This window comes from Amphibalanus amphitrite, unplaced genomic scaffold (genome assembly GCF_019059575.1).
Source record: "Amphibalanus amphitrite isolate SeventyFive unplaced genomic scaffold, NRLGWU_Aamphi_draft 000374F_arrow, whole genome shotgun sequence".
NCBI lineage: Eukaryota > Metazoa > Arthropoda > Thecostraca > Balanomorpha > Balanidae > Amphibalanus > Amphibalanus amphitrite.
Genome location: NW_024881868.1, coordinates 120219 through 145893, shown reverse-complemented (window position 1 = coordinate 145893; position 25675 = coordinate 120219). Strand labels below are relative to the sequence as shown.

Below are 25675 nucleotides of genomic sequence, written 5' to 3'. Positions count from 1 at the left end.
GTTGCCGGAGTATGCACCTGATAATGTTGATTCATGCTTGCATATCCTTAGGAATGCTCCTTAGAAGTTCCCCGAGATTAATTACGCCTTCATTATATCCTGGAAGGCCTGTGAAGAGTGCAATATTTCCTGGTTTGCCCGAACACAGGTTTCACCTTAAAGGATGGTTAAATCTGACGACTTTTGTATAATGTTGTGCGTCACTTTTGCTGCGCATCTTTGCCCAAAGTCCATCCTCGGCTGCTTCCAGCTAGATTATGATGACGCACGCGCAAATCAAATTAGTGAGCAGCATCGATGGACATGAGTAAAACGAGGGGATTATAAAGTGTCATATTTGTGTAAAATTAAACGGAATTATTTCTTTACGGCACAGTTTTCCCAGCACGGCCATTCTGCGCCAGACAGCGGACACCTGCCTGAGATCATGCTACACTATATGCTATAATTGCACGCATATTTCTGATGTTCTTGGTCCCTGAGTCCTAAGCATTTTACGGGAACATTCAGTGGGATCATTTGTGTCTGTGATTATCTAAGCTCATTTTTTACCAAATTTGCTGCAACAGTCGCATTCCAGCAAGGCATGGGTGAACTAAACCATCACTCAAAATGGAAAAAGTAAATGGTAGTAAACGGCTAGAATATACATGCCCACTTGCTGATTTGAAACGTTGCAGCTTGAAATGCAGTTGATTTGAAACCAAAGAGCTGAACTATGTAAATCAATCACCAGAATCGAAGCTGTCAGTGTTCCGTGAAAAGGCTGATGGCATCGATACCTCGCCTGGCTCAGTCCCCACTCCAGTCCGTTCCCACACCACTGCATCGTGCGGTAGTCACTCTGCAGCTTCCTCTCGGTACGCGGCGGTACGGCGCAGCCCCCTGGCGGTCGTCGCGGGGGCGGCAGCGGCGGCGGCGGGCGCCGGGACTTGCAGTGCCGGGCGGTCGGTCGTCGGGGTGGGTCGAATGGGGAGGTGTCCTGCCCGCAGGGAACTGAGGTTGTTTGTTTGCTGGTGCGAGAGAACTGCGGCTCAGCTGCTGTGAGTCGAGTGCAGGGACTGCAACTGCAGCTCGGCTGGTGACTGGGTCTGACGGGACGGTCACTCCGTACGTCGGCACTCTTTGAAGTGGAGTGCCGGAGAGTTCGCCGTGGGTCCGTCACCGCAGGGGACTCACGATGAAGCGCACTCTCGGCCCTGCCCAGGTTCTGCTGCTCCTGCTGCTACCGGCTGTTACGCTCGCCAACACATTAGGTAAGTTGCAACAGCTTGCTTACCCGGCACCCTGCCCGCGCCGAACCGACGGAGTTGTGGTCGCGCTGCGGCCAAGTTGTGCCATTTGCATCACAATGTTGCGGGTCGAGTGACGGTGTTTGGGTGCCGCCGCGGCCCGGCCGCTCCGGCTGCGGTGACGGGTCGGGGCAGATAAGGCCTGCGCTTCAGAGAAACTCAATCGGCGACCCTCCGCAGCAATCATCACGCTAAATCCAATCAGAAAATTGAATGAAAATAACGTCTCAGTTGGCTATGTTTATGTTGTTATTTGGGACTTGAGATAGCTACAACTTTGATTGATAAACAATAGCAAGCAACAACCGAGGCGTTTAGTTAGTGAAATAAATGTTAGCTAATTGACGGAACGCCTGATTATTGCTGACGAGTGACGCTGCTCTGGCATTCAAGACGTTATTAAGAGCATTTTGCTTCAGCCATGTTCATGCAATAGGTAGGTATAAGTATTTCTGTAACTTTTAGGTAATTTTGATACAATATTATAAAGTGGATGAAACAAAACTAGAACTCTCATTGATTTAGCCAAAAGTATAGGTACATAAGCACGTTGACTGTTGGATAATTGTACCTACTCTGAGCACCTCGCTACAAAAGGCAGACGCCCAGTCATGCATACTCTCCTGTCCATTCTCTCCTCAGTCCTCACCCTCTCTCGCTCTACACGCCGGCCACGTGGGGGCGTGGCGGTGGGTAGTGTATGCGTGGGTGTAGGTTCGTAATCCCGCCTGCGGCTGACGGGCAGAAAGAGCCGACTACCGAACCCGTCCAACCGCCAGCTGACGACCGGCCCGCTAGGAGAATAGAGCCTTCCTCCACCTGAATGGAGCTGAATGGAGAGTAGGTTTATAGCCGGTCGTAACTGACCGCTTGCACGGCACCTAACACCTGCTCTCTATCTCTTCCTCTCTCTCCCTCTCTCTCCTCATCCCTGTCTTTTGACTCTCTCTCTCTCTCTCTCTCTCTCTTTCTCTCTCTCTCTCTCTCTCTCTCTCTCTCTCTCTCTCTCTCTCTCTCTCTCTCTCTCTCTCTCTCTCTCTCTCTCTCTCTCTCTCTCTCTCTCTCTCTCTCTCTCTCTCTCTCTCTATCTCTTTCTTCTTTTCTATCACTTCCTTCATACCCACATTTGCATGCGACCGATCAGGACCAAACCCGGCAGCGCGTTCCATGTCGTCCTCACAGTGCCCCCAGCCGTGAGTATGAGTCATCAGAAGCCGTCCCGTTACTTCCAGGGAGGTCCCTCAGGCCCGGCCTCCCGCGTGGCAGCGTTGCCTTCAAATGCACTAGCTTTGTTGATCCTAAATTGGAAACACGAGAGCTCATGGTCGCTGGAAGACGATTGCAGTCAGAACGAGCTTTTTTCGCACGTCCGTTCAATGTAATCCAATATCGCAGATATTGTTTTTATGGCAGCTTATCTGAACTAATTACGTTGCCCTCCCCTGGAAGCGTGACCTGAGGACGCATGTCACGGCGCGGGGTCATTGAGGTCATCGGACGGAGCTGAGAGCGCCATTTGGGCCGAACGACCGACCGACCGATGCAGGGGGTGTCTGGGGGGGGGGGGGGGGGTCCGTCGGATATCCGGGACGACCCGAGTGGGGGTTGTGTTGAGACTCCCTTTGTCAGGAGTCACGGACGCCAATAATAGTTTGACTGGAAACGTGGTTCGCTATGAAGCTGAGGATATCATGCTCAAACAAATGCATCGATCATGATATAATCTGCGACGAGTCACTATCGTTTATGTTTCCAGGCGCATACATTTGGAAGTTAGAAACAAACTTTGTGTGTGAAATGTGACGATTACTGTCATGTGGCATCAGCGTTGCGTGTGACGGTCAATACTGTCCCATGACTGTCAGTGCCAAACTTTGTCAGTACTGTCCCGTGCCTATCAGTTATGTTCGATTTGATCACTGCATTGTCGGTACTTCCCTGTGCCTGTGTGCTGTGTCCACTGTCCAGCTGCTGGCAATGCTGTCTTGTTTCCCAAACTGCCCCCTCCAGGTCCGTAATAACGCCCCCGACGTCGGCTCCTTGAGCAGCTCATACAGTGTTTTCCGTGCGGCGCGACCTCGCAGTACAGGGAACCGTTCGTTCTCGACCGCCGCGCCGCTGACAGAAATTAAACCCGTTTGTCGTCGGCAGTCCTATATCAGCCACACATGGAGCCGAGCTCTCGTAACCAGTCGACGCCGACGGTCTCACTCGCATACTGCCGCGCTCAGAGGACGGTTTTATCATCGGGGCAAGCATTGGGCACGTAAACACGGCTACCAATCCAAAATTGCCTGACCATTTGAAAATACAGAAACAAAATATGATTGTAGCCGCCACGGAGTTTTGTTATCTCATTTAGTCCGTGGAGCTCAACTAAATCAAAAATGTTCCAGGGAGCTACGAAATGTACAAATTTATGCCTCCTTTATCCAGTAAATGCGTGAAAACCCTGCAGCATATATCACCACAATTATTTGTTATGCTTTACAACCCTCACCACAGCAGCGTTTGATCCATTCACACTCCAATCCTACCCCTACCACCTTAAGGCGTCTCCTGCTGCTGCCCACGACATGGGACACTGTGTCGGACAGGTGGCGGGTCGCCGTCGGCTGCTCCATCGCCTCTGTACCATAAAGCGCCGGCGACCAATCTGCGGATGGGTCGGTCGGCCGCGTGCCGTCTGTATGGTTAACAACAGTGAGTCTGTCGCTGTCCTTTATGTTAGTTATTCGTTTAGTACCATTCACTGAATCGCGCATCAAGCACAGTGTAATAGTGTAAATAGTTGGAGTCAGTGCTAGCCTATAAGTAGGCAAATCAATTTTGATGATAACTAAAAACAAACTGACCGTAATGATGAGAAATATTGCTTCTACTTACCATCGAGCACAAAAGCTTGATTAGATAGCGCGACTCTTCTTTAGTGCGTTTCCTAGATTAAATGATTCCATTGTTATTAAAAACAGCACAATTTACAATACCCCGCTTCTTCTTTGAAGGGTGCGTTATTTGAAAAGTAGATGTGTGTAGGTATAGCATCAATAGCATCAAACAGAGAGACCGCTATTAGGCAAAATGGCGCTATCGGAGCAGGCACGCGACAATCGGATTTGGAAAATGGCATGGCTCGAAAACGTTTTCTAGACGCGAGGGCGATCTAAATCTCGGTAATGCCACTACAGAATGGTAATGCTGGCCCTGCTTTTGTGATATTTTTTGTTAAATAATAAATGGCACCCCTCCACCCATGCAGCAAAACCTTTTCTCCGTTGTATTCACTTTGCATTAAACCTCTCAATCTTTTTTTCCGAACACCTAGGCTGATATAACTTTTATGACCTTGGCTGATACGACTGTTGCTCGACTATCGATACGAAAAACGCCAACTAGAACACCATTCTGATCCGTTGGCAACCGATAAAACAGCATTGCAAGCCGGGGCTGTTCTGCTTAAAAAGTTCTGACCAGCGTTCTATTTGCATCATGCTGCAGAAGGCAGACTCCTAACCGTCTTCTAATCAAAGGTATCTAAATTTATCATGCTGCCCACACGAATGTAATGGGCATGGCTGAAACTCGACCTGGTCCGGACCGTTTCCAGGAACGTGCAGCCTGGCCACCGGCACGTACCGTGAATTGTTTGGCGCGGACGAAGCCTCTTTTCGGGCAGCGGCAGCGGTCTATAATGGGTGGAGGCGTTCTGCAGCTTCACTGGTCCCGATCTGTTCCGCTCGGCGCGTCTCGAGCGTTACCGATATAGCTGGCGGGAGAGCCCCTCCCTTCCCTCCCCTGCGGCCGTCAGGCCGACGACTGTATCGGAAAGTGGAACCATCTCGCCTTATATCCTCTCAGCAGTGTTTTTCAGGGGATTCTGTGTGATGTAGTTTGCATAATATGACATTGCATAACAAATACCTAAAATGTGGATCACAATGCTTGGGAGTTGGTAGAGCACTTCATGGGCCGGATAAATCCGTTATCCACGGATAAATCCGCGGACCGGATAGGATTGGATTCTAAATTTGTTAAAAAAGAACGGATATGGGCGGGCCGGATTTGGGAATTGAAGGTTGAACCCGGATCAAAACGGATCAAAATTTTAACATTCAACATTGATGTTAAAAATTAACCTAATGTGTTAAGCGGCAGCAGAGGTTTGATTAAAGTAATAGGCATCATTTTATGACACTCACTTGTCACAAAACTTGTCTTCAAGTGGATAATGTATGCAATGTATGCATGGTTTTTGGAACCATGATGGTCTATGAGATGTATGGCTGTCTGGTCCCTTAGATTGAATTTGTTAGTCCAGTTTTGGGTGAAACCAGTTATTGGTGAAACGGATTATTACGGATATTTTTTGGAAGTTTGGCTGCAATACGGGCCATGGGTGGGCCGGATTCTGATATTCAAAGAAAGGCGGATAATGGGCGGATCTGGATATGACTTGCCGGATATGGGCCGGGCCGGATCCTAAAAAGCCTATCCGTGAAGTGCTCTAGGAGTTGGGATATTGTGGTGGAAACGATGATAATTGGTAGAGAGAATGAAACTCCTACGAACAGTGTGCCTGCAACTTACGAGTCAACATCCTTGAAGCCAATAACTTCCGCCGCAGATATTTTCGCCTGTCATTCTTAGATCTTTTTGGCATGCATGTGGCGGTTTGGCAGCTACTCTCAAATTTTACTGATCCTGTTCTTAGCCCCTGCTGCACAGGTTGTAAATTTGCCAGCTGTGTGTAAAGGAGAGAGACAAACTAGCCTGATACGGGTGTCGTGACTATCATCACACCCCATTAGCTCGGCTGGAAGAACTGGCTGGATTTCTGAGACGACTGACGGTGACAACCCAGTGAGATTCACTATGGCGCTCGCCATTGGCTTCCAACGAGAATAGTTTGGAGCTGCAACAGTATTGTTGCTACATGTATTTGTATTTGTATTTGTATTTATTTTGAAGAGCACTCCACAGCAACAGTGGCTTTTCAAGCTCCGAGTCAGAGAATAGGGTAGATACCAGATGTGTACAAAACAATTAGTCATCCAACCGAAACATACCAAGTCACACACACACACGCACACACACTGAGTCAGACGACCTTACTTCAGTTTAAAGACAGCGTCCGGCTCCGCATCTGTCGCTTCAGGGCTCGTTGGAAGCGTTTCCCTCTGAGGGAAACGGTCTCAGGTGGCAGCTGGTTGTGAAGCCTCGGGGCTCTCGCACAGAAACGCCGTTTCCCCGCCTCGGTTCTTGACCGTGGTACATGGAGATGACTGTCCTGCCTGGTCGTGCGCTCACGTACGTCCGAGTTCGAGCGGAGGACGGCCGCGAGGGAGACTGGCTCGCCACTCGAGAGCAGTTTCTGCGTGAGGCAGAGCGTACTGTACTCAGCGAGTTGCTGAGCCCCCAGCCAGCCCAGGTTCTCCAGCAGGTCACTCGCATGGTCAAATTTTCTCCGGCCGAAAATAACTTTTGCTGCAAAGTTAAGGATTTTTTGGATTCTAGCTGTGTTCTTTTTTGAGCCGTTGCCATAAACTGATATGCAATAGCGAACCTGCGAGAGAACCAGGGCTGTCACAAGAGAGACGAATATGCCCCGGGGCACGACGTGTCGTACCTGTGAGAGACCGATGAGGGTCCCAGTGCAGCGGCGGCTGACGGCACCCACGTGACAGTCCCAGGACATGTTTGAGTCGAAAGTCACACCCAGATTTTTCACCTCGTTACAAGGCACGAGATTTGTGTCACGGAAGGCGACTGTGAAATTTGGTAGTTTGCGCAAATTTTGACGGTTTCCAAGAGCAATGAGTTGAGTTTTGTTCGCGTTGACCTTGAGGGCGTTCGCGCAGAACCAGTTATCCAAAGATGCGAGAGAATTTTCCATTCGAGAGATGAGCGCCGAAAGTTCGCTCTTTTTGCCTGAGACCATCACCTGGGTGTCGTCAGCGTACTGCAGAACCTTGGCATCGTTTGCATGGAGTGACAGGTCGTTTGAGAACACCGTAAACAGCAATGGCCCCAGGGCAGAGCCCTGGAACACGCCCATAGAGTTGGGGAGCGGGGGCGAGACACGCTGGGCGCCGGCGCAGTCACGCAGAGTCACGCTCTGAGTGTGACCGCTCAGGTAGGCCGCAAACCATGCAGTGTCGATGCCGTACAAGTGCAGTTTGCTGAGTAGTATATCATGGTCAATGACATCGAAACACTTGCTTAAATCTATTAGGCACAGAAGAGAGATCTCCCCGCTGTCGGCGGCACTAAGGATGTCGTCGGTGACTGTCACCAGCGCGGTTTCCGTCGAATGGTGTGGACGGAAACCGTGCTGGTTGGGAGAGAGGAGGTGGTTTGAGGATAGGTAGTGGTAAAGTTGGTGCTGAACCACCTTTTCCACCACCTTTGAGATGACTGGAATGATTGAGATTGGTCGGAAATTGGATGGGTCGGAAGGGTCACCGGACTTGTGGATAGGGTGGATAAGGGAGTGTTTCCAGGAAGCAGGATAGTCAGACTGGGTCAGGCAGGAGTTGATGATGTGAAGGAGTACGGCGCCGACAGCGGGGAAACTGGCCTTCAGCACCCTGATACAGATATCATCAGCACCGCGGGCGGTCGAGTTGCGCATGGATGTGAAGTCGTTTGAAAGCCCGTTAGTTGTCCTATATCTTCCGAAGAACTGCTCTCGATGGGCAGGTGCTGCTCGTGGTCTTACTGCACTACCCCATCCGTCCCTTCAATCATACAAGTGAGGTTAGATAAGAACGTTTTCTGATGAGTGTTTCATTCTGTTACCTCCTGTGTTCCCACTATGGGAACTATACCTCCTGTGTTCCTTCCTTCCATCATACCAATCTGTCTTTATCACTGCTTCTTCTGCCTCATTCGCTCAAGCTCTCAGCTTTCTCTTTTCACCACTCGTTCATCTTCTCTCACTCTCGCCCGTCTCTCCTCACCGAGTCCTCGACCTCGGCAGCTCGCTGTACCCAGCGTCGAGTGTCGTCCGTCTCGGGCTCTTCTTCTCTCTCACTCGGCCGGACAGCCGACACAATGCGCTCCACACTTGGCGGCGGCTCGAGCGGCGACACCCGTCGGCTGGGCGGCGGCGGCGGCGGGGGCGGCGGCGGCGGCGGCGGCGGCGGCAATCCATCTGCGCGGCCGCCGCTCTGCGCTGTTGCTGCTGGGGACCGAGATCCGCGTACGAGCCGTCGCCGGACCGAGGGCTCAGTGCAGAGTCGAGGCGTCTGCGGCGGTGTGAAGGTGATCGAACGTCCCGCAGGAGACGGCCGATGAATGGAACGCTCACGACGTGGATGAATGGCGCAAGACAGAACGAGCCGATAGTATCGGGAATGACACGGAATTCCGTTGAGAATTGTATATGGGGGGGGGGGGGAGATGGGACGATATGGGACTGCAAGGTATGAGATGACCTTAGAAGAAATAGGTCTGATGCTGCCTCAGTGGTCCTGCCGTGCTGTGCCATTGGTCCAGGGACATCCTCCTGGCCCCCTGCCCTGCCCCGCGTCGCCGGCCAGCGTCCCTCCAATGACCGCCAGCTCCCGGCTGTAATTGCGTCATATTAGTTGGGGCCGCGCCGTATGTGCCGGCTCTCCGGACGCGGGCTGCGATGACAGCTCACAGCCGCCATCTGGCGCCGACGCCGGCCGTCATCGGCGCTGATGACGCGCGATGACGCGTGCAGCGCCGCGCCGAGGTGCCGCAACGAGGCGCTGCGCCCCGCACTCTGCCCCTTCACTCCCCTGGCCGGCAGCGACAGAGCGCTGTCCCAGCGGTGATCGAAGACAAATAAACAGGCGTCATGCATGATATCGGTAGCGGCATAAGCGCGTTGATGGTTGTAAAAGAAATGATGACGTAGTGCTTGGCTTCATTGAAAATGCATTGAAACCTTACATTTTGGTATCGGGTAATACGGATGACCCAGAAACGTTTTACAAAATAATACAATATAGTAAGCAGTCTGGCTGCAATTTTCAAAGCAGGGAACGACTCGAAATTAGATTGAGGACTGGTGCATACCATTGCTTTCATCGTGATCACGAGTAGGTATACTGTCGTCGTGACATTCAATACTTTCTATAGCTGATTCAAATTGAATTCAAGAGACAGCATCCAATCAACGATTTCAATTCCTGCTAGATAATAAAAGCCGTAGATCAGTATCGCCGTCAAGTCACAGTGGAATGTGCTACGTGTCCGAGAACTTCCCAAGGCCACATCAGAACTCTGCTTTAGGTAATGACTTCAGTTCTGTTTGGCATCAATTAAGCTGCCAACATCCCACTGGGTATCTTTTTAAACAGCTTTTCAGAATCTCTCCCTAAAACTTGTTCCAACACATATGATGATAACTGAAGACAGCTCCTCCAAACAATTCCTTGCCGTCAGAGCTCGGCGGGGCGGCTGTTCACTGAAGCCCATCTCTGTCCGGACTTTGTATCTGACCCCTTCCCTGCAGCCATCCGTCAATCACTCGGTGACTTGTGTCTCCGGCCGCTGGAACCGACCGACGTCGTCTTGCAGTGACGTCCTGTCACTGCGCGGGGCGGCGTCACTGGACGTCACCCGTCACTGTCTGATGCGACATCACTGAGAGTCACCCGTCTCTCTGACAGTGATGCCAGTGGTCTCTGTGTCGTCATGGACGACTTTAGACTGTCTTTTACATCTTTGCGATCTTGCTGACCAGTGACCATGAGTGGCTATTGGTGAATTCTCTTACTGGTGGTGCTGTCCGTGCTGACCCCTGATCTGATATAGCTGCCACTTTCGCCGTTGTCCCTAAGTTGCTACTGCCGCCGCCGCCGCTGCTACTGCTGTTGCTGTTGCCGCCGCCGCAGCTGCCGCCGCTGCCATCTCCCCAATCTGAAGATAATGCGCGACAGGCTTCGTCGTAATTTTTGTCCGGCTGCGGTGGCCGGCGTGTCGTCCTCTCAGCTCCCCGGGCGTTCAGACGCCGGGCCGGACCGAAATGAGCCAATTCCGCCAACTTTCTATCTCCGCATTTTATAAATGGCCCACTGGATGGTAGTTCAGATACACCGCCGCCGGAATTTAACATATGTTGACTTATTTCTAACCGTCGCAGAGAGGAAGTTGGCGTCGGATCTAGCCGACCGTCTAAGCGTCGGATTTGGTGGACCCCATTCCCGTCATCTGGGATAGGGCGGATATAATGGGGGCTGATTCGGAAGGTTATGTATAACCGGATACGGTTGATCCCGTATCGTCGGCTGTTAGAAATTTTGCTTTGCGTGCATCCGCCATTATGCTTTGTCTGTCGTCACATTTTCCCATACCTGCTACATTGCATGATTAACCCGCGCCCTGCTGGGGGGGTGTTTGAACACCCCCCTTGTGGTTTTTCGCAAATATCTAAAAAACGGCGGCGCGGAGCGCCGCCGTTTTTGGTACACCTTATCATACATCAATTCTACACATGTTGTGAAAATTTCAGACCAAGGTCATTCAAGGTCAGGTCACCAGGTCACTTGAAGTGACCTCACCTCATAAAAAGTTTCAATGTCTGTCATAGCTACACCGAGTGACCGATCGCTTTGAAACTTTCAGCGATTGCTAAGAACAATAGCATGTACAAAATGTATATCTCAGAATTTTGATATCGATGACCTAAGGTCAGGTCAACTTTGCGACCTCCCCATTATAAGTCAATGGGAGAAAATTGAAATGCGCCTCTTTTGGACGAAAGACATTATAAACACTCCCATACACCGAATTAGAAGTGGTTTAGACACACTGAACATGAAAATGGTGTCCGTGACCCTTGTTTATGCCCTGAGGTCATCTTAGGTCACGAATGGTATCTAATAGTTTTTCGCAAATAACTTTTGATAGATGCATGCCAGAGCGATGAAAACGCCTTAGATGTGTTTAGCTCGACGATACGGATCGACTGATATGCAACATGACCCTTTCCGGTCAGGTCATGACCTTGACCTGAGGTCAAATTTTCAAGTTGACCTTTCAAGGTCAAGTTATAGTTCATTCGATGCGTCTTGACGAGAGGAACACGATGCCGGTAAAAGTAAGCTCGTACAGGGCTTGGGTCAAAAGTTATTGCAGAAAAACTGTTTCCGAAAAAAATCGGCTATTTTTGCAGTTTTTGTCCCCTGCAGGCAAAACCGTTGACGTTAGGTCAATTCTGAGAGAATTACTCAGAAAGGCCGTAATAGGGCTATCGAATGCGATTTTCCGCGGCGCTGTAGCTCTATTGGTTCTCGAGTTATGCGTTGGCTTCTTGGAAGTTTTTGACATTCGACCTAGAAATCGGCGAAATTTTGCCTTCAATGACCTCTGGTGACCTGACCTTTGACCTGACCAAAAAATTGACCGAAGTGATTTCGTCATTATTTTTGGCGCTCTTTCGAACGCCGCCTTCCGCGTATCGCTACGTGGCCCAGGAGCCGAGTTACAAGGGGGGGGGGGTGTTCAAACACGCCCCCCCCCCCCAGCAGGGCAGGGCTGGTAAAAAGTGCCGATTCGGTGATAATATCGGAGCCACGCCAGTAGCTGTTCGTAGGGTTTAAAGAGCCAAAATCAGGCGTTTCAATGCAAATTTGCATGTGCAAGACAACTGGTAAGTTTTGTCGAATATCTTTAGTTCATTTTCACATCAAATTTCAGCATATTAGATGCTGTAACACGAATATTGATTTAGTAGCAGCATCTTAACCCGCGCCCAGATGGGGTCTGCCGAGCAACGCGGTCTGATGGGGGGGGGGGCCATTTTGGCCCCCCCCCCTCAGATCTCGAGAACCACGCAACATAGCGACAAGCGGTAAACGGTGTTGGATAGCCCCAACGGGGAACTACCTTGTGACCCAATTTCATTGACCTCGGTCAAACCGATGACGTCACAGGTCAGGTCAAAGGTCGAATTTTCACCGTTTACAGGCATTTCAAGAAATGCGTTGTAAAATCGAGTAAAATGCATTTCATTGAAAATCATCGATGGGGAAATGTTCTTCAAACACATATTTTGCTATTTGAGGTCACTGATACCAGGTCAGGTCACAGAGGTCAGGTCACTGGGGGGTCACAATATGAAAGTGTCGTGTGATACATGTTTTATGGTCCATTTTACATGACAAATGCGAGTATGTGGGTCAGACAGACTTTAGGGCCAGCTTAGGTCACGTTTTGGTCAAGGTCAGGTCAAGGTCAGGTCAAGGTCAGGTCAAATTAGGTCAAATTTCAAAGTTGATATTTTTGCATAAAATGGGTATCGATTCGATGCAGCTCGTCACGGGGAGTTCAATGGTGGTCTCCGTTTTGCGCTACGAGGTCTAGAATTGCTAAAAATTGAGTTCAAAAATTTGACGTCATCAATTTTTAACCCTCGCCGGACCTATTGGTTTTCTACATACGCGCCGGCCGAGGGGGGGGGGGGGGCGGGTACGACCCCCCTCGCCGTTTCGCCCCTGGTGGAGCTAGCGCGTCGCGGAAAAAACGAGCGTGTGCGCCGTTACGAGACGCAGAGATTGGTACCCGATTTTAAGGTCCTAGGTCAACCGGTGACCTCTGAGGTCAGGTCAAGTGCCCCAAGGTACGGTTCAGTTTTTGGTGAATAACTTCGCAAAAAACGGCCGCAGAGCGCCGATTTTGGCAGCATCGTGTTCACCTCGCTCAGGCGCGTCGAATGATATACTTTTTGTCCGGGTCAGGTCAACTTGGGGTGTTGACCTCAGGTCAAGGTCAGGTCAGCACCCCCAGGTCACGAAGTTGGTCGAAAGAGGTCATGTCGCATATCATTCGATTCGGCAGGCCTTCCTGAGTCCATTGGTGCCTTCCCCGACTCGCTAGCTCAATTTGATCAAGAGTTATTGACGAAAAACTAATTTGACCTTGATGACGTCATAAATGACGTCACGCAAGGTCAACATTGCAAAAGTGACGCATCTAACCTTGCAAGGAGTGCATCAAATCACGATTCTGTGTGCTTGAGATAGTTGGAGATCGTTCCCGGCGCCAGAATAGCAGTTTTCATTTTTCCCCATTGACTTATAATGGTGAGGTCACGAAAATGACCTGACCTCATATGACCTTTAGGAAAAATCCGAGATATACAAGTTGTGGGACTCATAATGGATACTGGATCCTGCAAGTTTCATTTCCCTGTGACATCTCCTCTGGCAGTGAGGGCGTTGCGAAGTTGCGACATCTGAAGACCGTGCAGAGGTTCACTTATGACGTCATAGGTCAGTGACCTGACCTGACCCAAAAATGCGGTTGGTGTCAAAAGATGCGGCTTGGATCAAAGGTCAGGTATGCCAAGTTTCAGCTCTCTATCGCCAGCGTGTTCGGAGCTATCGCGAAAAAACCCTATGGGGGGGGCGGCACCCGCCCCCCCTCGGCCGGCGAGGGTTAACAGTTTTTTCGCTATAACTTGGCCAAAAAAAGAGGTATCGATCTAAAATTTGGTATGTATATCGAAGAGCGCAGGGACTATCACATATATTCCGGTTTTTTCGAAATTCGAAAATTTTTTGGAAATTTTTTGAGTTTTTCCAAACAAATCAATTTTTTTGATTTTTGGGGGTCAAAATCCCAAAATTTCGAAAATCCGAGATAGCAGTTTTGTAGCGCCGTCTTTTCTCTACACAACCACGTAAAGAACTTTAAAATTGCTTGTTAACTGTAGAATTTGTGAGCGTTTAAAGATGTCATGTTTTTTGCTCATTTTTACTCGAACATGACCTCAGTTTGACCTCAATAACTCCTGACCTGAGGTGACCTGTGACTTGAAATTTTGTGTGAAGGTGTCAAATTGATGCCCGGTAAGGTACCCAAAATTTGGCGGCGCTGCGCGCCGCCGTTTTCTCGCTATTTAAGAAAAAACACAGGGGGGGGGCCAAAATGGCCCCCCCCCATCAGGGCGCGGGTTAATTCACAATGAGATATTCTGCGCAATCTTTGTCTACATTTCCTTAAACAGCTGACAACCTATTCAAAATGGTTGTAAATGTTAACCGTGAACAGCGTCAGCATTCGTCAGTCGATGAGCCATCAGTCGATTTGAAGCTTTAACACTAGGGAGAATAGGGCTCCGTGGCTTTCATCAGTCGATGAGGAGCTAGTGCTGAGTGAACGGGGAGCCACTGACTCTTCTACTATTGGCGGCTCACTGTATTAACGACTAGTGTTAGAACACGAATACTGGTCTTTATTATAGTAAGGCCTCGTGCAAGGCTGCATCGCAGGTCGCGGTGCAGAGTGAATGGGTATGCATATTTTTGTACATTTTTGGGTATACATTTTGTTGTATGTCTTATTTATTTCTTGTATGTTCGTTGCGAGGTGAAGGTGCTCTTCTTCTCTCCAGTATGTACATACCTACATCAGGGTAGCAATATCATTGGTCGCATAGATACCTACTGCGTACTGGTATCTCAATCTGATTCTAATATGTTGATGTAGACATAAGCATGACTAGTTTTGATTTTTGATAAATCACTGAAGCAGCTCATGATTTTTAAAATATATTTGCCCACCATCCTAGTATATTTATTGCATTAGTTACTAAATCTTTGCTTAATTATTGAATGTTTCTGTGTTTTTTAGTGTTAGACTCAAATTTGAAAATAAGATAGCTTATTTATGTAAGCCATCATATCTTATCAGAAATTTTGTGACATAAGTCAATGTTAGACTTATAATGCCTTTGGTGCTTGAGTTCCGAGCTCGATACAACATCAGCAGAGATATATCAAATGATGAAAAATATGACTGACCCTTTGCTAGTGAGGGAGATGATAACATTTCCTCTATTGGTAAGTCAAAATTATAATTTATATACCCTACCTTTCTGACTGTCATCAGCCAACTAAGACAAAATTAGGAAGTCATCTACATCCATTTTGTGTTTTTGAGGCGAGCTTATAATGTCCCACAATGAGGCTTTAACAGTGAGCTAAAAAAGCTGATGTTTAAACTGATGCCAAAGAGAACGTCTTCGCTGCTTTTTCCAACTCATTCTGTGAGGAGCCACTTTTCATCTAAGAAAATTTGGTCAGAGCCACCAAAACCGTTTTTACCAGCCCTGCAGCAGGGCGTGGAAATCCAGGACCCCCAGCCGGGCGCGGGTTAAATCGAGACATCCAGGCATTTAAACGGCACGTGCACTGTACCACACTTTTCAAAGTTTGATGCAATGCTTTAATATTACAAGCCGTGTGGTTCAAGGGGTGTGGTTAAACACGTTGAACCACACGACTGCTGACGTCACTATCATATAGTTGTGAGCTTTTTGGCAGGTATGGGAAACACCTTCCAGCCCTAAGGCCGGGAATTCAATAAATGTCACCTCGCTTTTTTTTAGCAAAATCACCTCGGGCCTAACGGCCCTCGGAGTTTTCGCTAAAAAAACCTCGGTGACATTTATTGAATCATCCCGGCCCCGGGCAGGAATATATTATGACATAGCAGAAGTAACACATAGTATTTTTTCCAATGGATCTAAATAGGATCAGGCCCTCCAGTTTCATGAAGAGATTTATCTACTAGTACTGAGATCACCGATCCAATAGTTGGATCCACGCTGGCATTGCAAATTCCTGGGTGCGCCTTGCACCAGGCAAGGTTTCGTAGCTAGCACAGCAATTGATGCTGCCAAACATTGTAAAGATTGTCCAAAAGCGTTAAGCGTTATGTGATTACGAGGAATATGAAAACCCGTGCGGGAACAGATTCGAATAATGTGTCTCGGAAACAAAGTCATTTTTATTCCTTGTTTTTCATCACATTACTTACGTCGTCGGCAGTTAGTGACGTACGAAATGCAGCGGTACCATCCCTGATATTCATGAACTGGCTCACGCTCCGTAAATCGTTCGATCTGCTTGTTTCCTATTGACTGATTTCACTGAGTGGCTTTCACATTTGCAATATTTACCATAGGCGGTGTCTGGTTATTATTCATCAGACAGACGCTGTTCATTTCCCGCTGCTCAGACAGCCGCCGTCGATGGCATGCATTAGGTGCATTCTAATGGTGCCATAATCGCGTGTCATGCACGGGCATCACGTCGGCTGTCGTCTCTAATGCACGACATCGCGGGGCGCCGGGGCCGGCGCTGGCCGGTGCCAACTCGGTCAGGGTCCTGGGGGGTCACTCTCTACCTACCGGCCGATCTGCAGAAACTGTTGGTCATCCTTCCGCGATTGACCGGACGGGGGAGGGGGAGGGGTGCAGCAGCAGGAAGGCTGCCCAGTAGGGCGGGTCATCCGAGAACTTTTTTTCGAGGACACATAATGAAGACCGAAATTCCTACGGAGCATGTCACAAGAAGACTGTGTGAATTTTTTCAATTTTTTTGGTTGAGGTTGCGGGTCGCCGCAGCCAATTAATCAACCGGGTTTTTCGCTACATTTTCACTGCACGCGAGTTTTGAGCACAAATATCATATGATTAATTATTTTCAAATATATACCTCGAAACTTCAGCTATTCCTCAACCTATTCTGCAAGTCTGTTGACTGTATCTCTTTAACTGTGGCCATGGTGCCATGCTCTCTGTATCGGTTTTCCGCAACTCGATCGCAGCGCCATCTCTTGAGAGGACTGTTAACCTTGCGTCGGCCGAGACAATATGCATTCTGCTGATGCGATCTTAGGACGCTGATGAAAAAAACGTAAGGCACAGGAGCGTATATAGCATGAAAGCTGTCAATTGCAATTAAAGTAGCCATGAAATGTACATATTGGGGGTTCACCTGACTTAAGCACAGCCATTATGCGCCAAGTGCGATAGTGTCCGCTGGACCTATTAGTCATTTGATTCTGCGCTGAGACTTCAGCAGCATTATTTTCAGTTTTGGCTTCGATTATTTCCTTGCATGTAAATTTAACCTTTCTTTTGAAATGCAAACCTAGTGTTGGAACTGAACAGTAGCAGCTCAATTGCAGAATAACTAAGTACTAAGTTAGCCTCGTCAACTTAGCCCGGCTTCATCTGACAACATACTGAGGATGAGTTGCGAGGTATCCTGCTGATCGGCGATCCGCGTATCATATCACTGCCCGAGTCGCGCGTTCTCATCGGACCATCAGATCCTATTTTGATTACCTATTGGGGCTGGGCCACCGCAACAAGCAGTGGAGCATCGAGCTTTGAGGGAAACTGACCTCATAATAACCGCGGTAGTATAGCTAAGTGGTCTCCGACGCAATTTGTGATCCCAATCATGTGACATTGTTGCAGTTAGTGGAAAGGAGCCTCCATGTCGAAACGGAACTAATGCCGCGTGGTGGTCCTCGGTGACACTTCACATTCTGTTCTCGGATAGGCAAGTGATTACAAAGGAAATGCCCTTCTGCATTTTACGTGCATAAGGATGCGTCGTTTATCATGATAAATAGGATAGCCGTGCTGGATCATCGGCTATGACGAGCCTGTTGGACGAGCATATTGCTTCAGTAAATGAGCCCGGTAGTCAATACTTATTCTATTTTACACCAAAATCAGACAAGGGCCAAACTATTAAACAAGTTTACAAGACTTGTGGAAAAGCCACTGGACTAAAGCTGCGCCGATCAGTGGACCATTTACCAAGAGTGCCTGTGCATCGAGCAGGAACCGTTCGTGCCGTTTCGGGCAACGCCATGCAGTCCAGATCAGAGAACACTTCTGAACAGCCAGGAAGCAGGCGTCACGCTCTTGACAAATCCTGATGTAGCTGTCAGTAAGGAAGATTGAGCCCTTGAATTTGGTAAAATGGCTTACGTTGGCAGCTTGCAAGTTACGTATTCCGTCGCGATCGCCCATCATGCAACATATATTGACCAGCTTCGAACTATCACCGAGTTCAATGTTGTTCACTATGTCCCAATGTGGTCCGAAATTACGGAGTAAACATTGCAGAGACGGATTACTCCAAAGCATCCAGCTATTGCGAGACCTCTCAGCTCACCGGTCTGTGTTATTCGCCCAGTGATCGACAGGAATAAGTACCGGGCTCACTATTGGAAACTTGTTTGGGCTGTACTGGCCGATACAGACAGCCAGCAAACAGTGCATACATGATACACTGCGATGCTTGCTGAACTAAGGAATGGTGATAAAAAGACTCGAGACACTTATGGCAAAAAAGTATAGGAAGCGAATGAGGCAGGAGACATAAAGATATGCGATTCTATCAGCATTTTGCAATAAACAAGTCATGCACTACATGCAGCTCATAGATCGGTCCAAAGAACGCGTTACAGAGTCACCAATAGCAATCTCGCTGGAAGAGGGTGACCTTCGACCCGCTGCTTAACAAATTAATTTCGATCCGGTGCATACCCATACTCACTACTCAGGCAGTGGAGCGAGCCGTCCGGTTCCTAACTTAGGCAGCATACGTTGCTGTTATTAAGAGAGCACGTCTCGGTTACATCACGTGTGCCATCAGGACGCAATGCAACGCTCTCATGCCGGCGTTTGAATCAATTATCGAAGTGTGATTTTCTGTCCTAGGACGGTTAGGTGGCTGGCTACATTGCATTCAAAAATGAACATACGGTTTGGACTGATGTTATCTGTCTGCAAAACTTAATTTAACTGATAAACATATAGGTATCAAAGTTAAGCATCTCGCTGTTTTCTTGGCGAAATCACTATAGGTATAGCTTCCGGAGCAATTTATGATTCCTGAAGTATTTCGGATCGAATGGGTACAACTCACCTAGTGTCAAATAAGGAACACCAGACACCTAGGAACACCAAAGAACACCATATACCCGACGTGGCAGCGGCTGCGTCAGCTTTTAACGGTCGGAAAGCCGTCAAAATCAATGTTATGCCAAACTCGCTCAATAGATGGCTCAGAGGCTCGTTGCGCTCAGAGCGCCGATGCTAATCGCTATTCTGAGCACGATTCTGCCACTGGGGTTTCCAAACTTTGTGAAGAGGTGGGGGTAAGCATGTAGAACTAGGAAAGTGGTAAATATAGTACCTTTCTCGAATTTTTCCCACTACATTTTGCAAACAACGAGAAAAATTAGCAAAAGTGGTCTCGAAAAACCGTTGACGGCGCGCCCAGTTCCTTTTCAAAAATTCGCAAAAAATATGTTTTAACCGTTTTATGGATCAGCCCGTAGGAAAATCGCTCTTCACTTGGAAACTTTTTCCATCGACCCGCCCTACTGCCCAGTGACCAGTTCCGCTACCAAGCGGGAGTCGTGGGGCCTGCAAGGATGTGGTCAGCCAGGTGAGGAACTACAAGGGACCAGGGATCGAGAGAAGGAGAGAGAGAGAGAGAGAGAGAGAGAGAGAGAGAGAGAGAGAGAGAGAGAGAGAGAGAGAGAGAGAGAGAGAGAGAGAGAGAGAGAGAGAGAGAGAGAGAGAGAGAGAGAGAGAGAGAGAGAGAGAGAGAGAGAGAGAGAGAGAGAGAGAGAGAGAGAGAGAGAGAGCGCTCATAAAATGTCAGTCCGGCTTTGTAATGCGGAATCGATTTGGAAAATACCGAACATTGCACGCGACTAAGAGTTGAGAAGTATTTTCATAAAACTACAAGCGTCGCCCGGATTCGGGCGAGCCCCGTTGCTCAACATGGAAATGACTTTTCATTATTCAAATTTATATACTCTAGTATGTAGGTCGTCCAGGGGCGGTCGCAGACTTGGAGTTTGGGGGGGGGGCCAACTTGTCAAAGGGGCCCCTGCGCTGACCCGGGGGGCCCGGTGCTAGCTTAAAGGGGCCCACGGACGTAGTGCACGGGTGCAGAAATCCAGGCCATGGCCGGTGAAGCGGGGGGGGGGGGGGTAGTGAGCGGCACCCGAGAGGAGGCTCATTGCGAAATGCGAGCTTTGAGGGTGTACCATGTCGAAAAGGTACCGATAAGTACATTTTGAAACATTGATATTGTCAATAATTCACGCAACTGTGAATGGACTACCGCAAAAGTAAAGGCGGCGCGGCTAACTTTGCCATTTTCTAAGATCATCGTGCTAGAACTTTTGACAGTGGGTCATCGGTATCTGTTCACTGTTCAATCACATGTGTTCCGTTTCATCTTTTTTTGTTTTTACTTGAACACAAATGTAAGTTTTGAAGGCCATTACAGTAGCCAATACTTCGGAAGATGGATAGTGGGCCAAATATCCTAAATTTGTCGTGCTGCATGGAAAGTAGTGTTGCTGAGAAAAGGGGTTTTGTTCCAGATTACTGTGGATGCAGAATACATTGTCTGCACCCACTGCAGAATTATTGTTGGTGCAATTGCGCCCACTGCACCCATGGTTCCTACACTTATGGGCCCATCGATAGCGCTTCGGCGATACCTATCGCCTAGAGGTTGCAATGGGGCCCTTAGAGTACGGTGTCAGACCCCCCAGAGGCCGGCGTTGGACCCAAGGGTCAGCGAAGGGCCTCAAAGGCCCCAGGTAGGGCCCCAGAGGCTGATGTGGGCCTTCAGAGGCAAGTGCGTGACGCCCAAAGGTAAGGCTTGAGCCCCCCCCCCCCCCAGAGAACATAATAGGGCCATCAAAGGCCGGTGTGGGACCTTTAGAGGCTGGTTTGGGCCCATAGGGGCCAGTTTAGGGCCATCAGAGACCAGTACAGGGCCTGCAAAGGGCAGTTTGAGACCATCAGAGACCGAATTAGGCACTCAAAGGCTAATGTGGGTCCTTACAGGCCAGCATGGAGCCCTCAGAGGCTACCGTGGGGCTCTAAAAGACCGACATGGGTCGGCGTTGGACCCCAGAGGCCAGTAGAGGGCCGTCAAAGGCCAAGATGGGCCCTCAGAGACCGATGCGGGCCCTTAGAGGCCGGCATCGGGTCTTCAGAATCCAGTGTGGGGGGCCCTCAGAGGCTAATGTGAGCCCTTACAGGCCAGCATGGGGCCCTCAAAGGTCAGAATAGGACCCTAAAAGACCGGCATGGGCCGGTGTTGGACCCCAGAGGCCAGCGGAGGGTCCTCAAAGGCCAAGATGGGCCCTCAGACGCCGATGCGGGCCCTGAGCGGCCGGCATCGGGTCTTCAGAAGCCCGTGCGGGCCCTCAGAGACTAAGGTGGGTCCTTACAGACCAGCACGGGCCCTCAGAGGTCAGCGTGGGGCCCTAAAAGACTGGCATTGGCCGGTGTTGGACCCCAGAGGCCAGCAGAGGGCCCTCAAAAGCCAAGATGGGCCCTCAGAGGATGATGCGGGCCCTTAGATGCCGGCATCGGGTCTTCAGAATACAGTGCGGGGCCCACAAAGGCTAATGTGTGTCCTTACAGACCAGCATGGGGCCCTCAGAGGTCAGTGTGGGGCCCTAAAAGACCGGCATGGGCCGGCGTTGAACCCCAGAGGCCAGCGGAGGGCCCTCAAAGGCCAAGCCATGGGCCCTCAGACGCTGATGCGGGCCCTGAGCGGCCGGCATTGGGTCTTCAGAATCCAGTGCGGGGGCCCTCAGAGGCTAATGTGGGTCCTTACAGGCCAGCATGGGGCCCTCAGAGGTCAGTGTGGGGCCCTAAAAGGCCGGCATGGGCCGGCGTTGGACACCAGAGACCAGCGGCGGAGGGCCCTCAAAGGCCAAGATGGGCCCCCAGAGGCCGATGCGGGCTCTTAAAGGCCGGCATCGGGTCTTCAGAATCTAGTGCGGGGGCCCTCAGAGGCTAATGTGGGTCCTTACAGGCCAGCCAGCATGGGGCCCTCAGAGGTCAGTGTGGGGCCCTAAAAGGCCGGCATGGGCCGGCGTTGGACACCAGAGACCAGCGGAGGGCCCTCAAAGGCCAAGATGGGCCCCCAGAGGCCGATGCGGGCTCTTAGAGGCCGGCATCGGGTCTTCAGAATCCAGTGCGGGGCCCTCAGAGACACTTAAAGTCTAGTCTTGGGACTCGAGAGACAGACATGAGGCCACCAGAGGCCGGTGTGAGGCTCTCAGACGCCGGTTGGGCCCTTGAGGCCGGTTTAGGGGCCCTCAAAGGCCAGTGGAGGGCCCTCAGAGGTCAATGTGGGTCCTCAGCGGTCAATGTGGACGCTTGACCGCCACTGAAGGGCCCTCAGAGGTCAGTGTAGGACCCTCAAAGACTGGTATGGGAGCTGTTAATAGCTGGCGTGGGTTTCTCGAGCCTCGTGACAATCGAATACGGGCCAGGGCCCCATACGGCCATGGGGGCCCATCGGTTGTTTGGGGGGGGCCAAATGATATGATGGCCCCCCCTGATTTGGCTTTGGGGGGGGGGGGCCATGGCCCTGATGGCCCCCCCCCCCCCTGCGACCGCCACTGAGGTCGTCTCTTCAGATTCCTGAGCAGTTGTTGAACCAGCCGTTTTCTAGCAATCTCGCTGTGCGCGGCTCTCGTTCCTCGTACACCTGCACCTCTCTCCCTGTCCCTCTACCAACCAATGGGTATGTAGACAGTGCACAACGCATTGTGCACTGCGAGCTTGCACGCCGCACCGGCACATCACACGGCGCGGGGCCGGACGGACCTTCTCGGAAGGCCCGAGCGAGCCGTGCTACGACGCACTGTCGCGGCGCTCTGATCAAACACTGTGCTCGGCACATATGCTGATTGTGCCGGTGTGAACCCGGCGGGAGGCGGCACTCCCAGGACGGAAGGGCGCCGCTGCCGCCACCGGCTATTAGAGGCATCTCGGTGAACCCTGCACCGTCGCGGCGCACCCGTAACGCGATTCCACCCACTGGCCGGAGGCGCCGCTTTGTCATGCATATGCTACAGGACCACACTGCAGATGGAAACTGCTCATCGCTAAGCGCATTAAGCTAACGTGAGTATACTCAGGAGATCTTATGAATACGCCGCTTCAGATCAAAACGGACGGGAAGCTTTGCCTGCATATGCAGACCCGCTGAATAAATGAAACGAAAACGGAGTCAGTCCCCGGAACGTTTCTACATTACCTGGCTAATACAGAGTCCCAGTGCGTCGGCGGCACACACCTGTCTATCCGTCTGTCTGACATGATGCTCGTCTGTCTTCTCTTCGGGGAGTGCGTGCGTCTGTTCGCCTGTCCGTCTGGATCTGTCCATCCGTCTGAAGTTGTCTGCCTGTCCGCCTGACCGTCTGTCCATCTGTCCCTCTCCGTCCGTCTGTCTGTCCGTCCGTCCGTCCGTCCGTCCGTCTGTCCTTCTGTCCTTCTGTCCGTCCGTCCGTCCGTCCGTTCGTCCGCCCATCTGTCCATCTGTCCGTCCGCTGCAGCAATGCGTAGCGCCCCCCGGATGGGCGGAGGCGAGACTTTCATCATCGCCATCGTCTCTCCTCATTCCGGCACCATTGGTATTGGTCATTAGTGGCGCTATCGACAGTCATGGTGATCAGCGCTCGAGCCCGGCCCGCGGGACGGGCGTGGCGGCCGTAGCGGCCGTAGCGGGCCGTGGTCGGAGCTCCCCGGGGTGCGCCCGGCCGCCTCTGACGGCCGCTCGGAGCCGGCGCACGGCCGCCGGTAGGCTATCATGCCTGCAGATGGTCGTGCCGAGTCCGCCCGGGGGTCACACGGCCTCCTGGGGACCGGTATCGGACCGAGTCTCTCGATCAGTGATGCTTGGATGGTGCTGATGAACGTGTTGCTGACCGATGGTGGATGGTGCTGCCGACGCGCGGCGGTGGAAACGAAAGCGCAGTGATGACCAGTGCGGTGATGACGGGCCGGCGATCGGCTCCGTCGGCCTGACAGTTCTGCAGGATATTGAACCCGAGTGACGGATGTGACTACGTCTGACAGATGACGTTGATGACGGCCTGTGCTCAGCTGACGCCGCCATCACGACGTCGTCTGTTGCCTGTTGCTCTATCGCTCGATCCCCGTCTCGTTTCAAAATCTGGCGTCCAGCTGCTCACTCAACCCTCCCGCCCCAGATGACTCCCCTGAGCCGCCGTAACTGCTCCATAAGCAGGCCAACTCGCACCCCGTGTATCCATAGCTGCTGTTTATTATTCCACGTAAGCCTCCCGACGAACTAGGGAGACAGCGTTCCGTGTTGTCGGGCTATCCAAACAGGACTGGGCTGCAGAAGACACGCACGGGGCCGATGGCGGCTCCCCGGGGCCGGCTCGGCACCGGGGCCGATGTCCTGAGGTGGTTCTCGTCTGGCTCGCCGGGCGGTGCGGGCAGATCAAACGGCAAACAGTCCCCGGCACGACACGGAGATAGTCCCAGTCGAGACTCGTCAGCCCCACCGGCGCCGATCCGCATACGGAATCACCGCGCCGCGCACTGACATTGATATGAACCGGCACGACCTGTGCGCGGGGGATTCGATGTGTTCTATGTCAAGATCTACACACTACAATGTATTTCATGCTTACTATTAGCATGTACCTCCAGCCTCATAAACGCATTGCCTAGTCTAACAGACTCGATGTGTTCTTATCGCATGGACAGAATCATACCTGCAAATGATGCCTGTCATTTGTCCTTACTTCATGAACGTATTACCTTCACAAGGCGCAATGATGAATTATTTATGCAAGGACCGATGTGCTCAATGTTCCCGATAACATCATTACCATGCCGTGAGCGCCGACGCCCCGTCGCACCTGTGGCATGGTCCGTCCCACGCTGACGCGATGATTACACCGCTCACGTAAGGTGCCGTGTGCCGGCGCGGCGGTAGTGGTGTCGAGTGGCGCGCGGCCATCACATTACCATAAGGACGCCCATCTCATGGGAGTGGCCGCTGTCTCCGGCGTCCTCAGATGATCTGCCGGTCCGCTGGTCCGCTGGTCCGCCGGTCCGCTGGTCCACTGGTCCGTTGGTCCACTGGTCCGCTGGTCCACTGGTCCGCGGTCCGACTGTCTGGCTGACAGATGGTCCAGCAGTTCGACTGTCCGATGGTCCGGTCCTCAGCCGCTTATGGTGCCGTTGTGTCTACATACGTGACAGCAGTGGTGGGAGGTAATCCGAGCTGCTGCGAGGCCGCGCGGAAGTGGCGTCCCCGTTGCTCTGCGCTGGGCGCCGTCTCCCCGGAATGCTAAATGTCGTCTCTGCGGGGAAGCTGAGGCCACTGCCGGGTGCCTGGGTCAGCGCAGTGACCTGCGGGCGTGGAGTACCTAATGGTGCTCTGAGCGGTCCCCGTCCCATGTCGCCGCAGATGATGCCGCGGCGACTGGCCAGCCACTCGCCCAGGCCATGCATATTGCATAAGCTGGTTCTGTTCTCGGCCCTTGGTCACGGACCGTGCGTCCGCTGGGACCGGAGGAAGCAGCCCACCTCTCCCTACAGGCCGTTGTCCTGTTCTGTATGCATACGGATTCGCCTGCAACTCATCGGGGAGATGAAAACCAACATCCGTGTGACACTATCGCTCAGCAATGTCGCATAAACGAGACACTCCAGGAAAATACAGCACCAGGACAAATTCAGAGGCGGGATGATGCTTCAAAGATGGTGCAGTCAGAACAATTTCATT

At 51.2% G+C, this 25675-nt stretch overlaps 1 protein-coding gene across 4 annotated transcripts in view; it reads left to right on the top strand.

Moving 5' to 3' along the window:
• The first annotated feature begins 923 nt into the window (after positions 1-923).
• The window catches only part of LOC122389845 (protein eva-1 homolog C-like), an 89573-nt gene continuing 64821 nt past the window's right edge, over positions 924-25675 (top strand). For 3 of the 4 annotated variants that reach the window (XM_043382287.1, XM_043382285.1, XM_043382281.1), the window contains exon 1: positions 935-1256. In XM_043382287.1, coding sequence (XP_043238222.1) covers positions 1181-1256 — 76 coding nt within the window. In that variant the 5' untranslated portion in view covers positions 935-1180. Of the gene's footprint in view, positions 1257-25675 lie in introns of all 4 variants that reach the window. The other variant, XM_043382283.1, reaches the window with a different exon arrangement.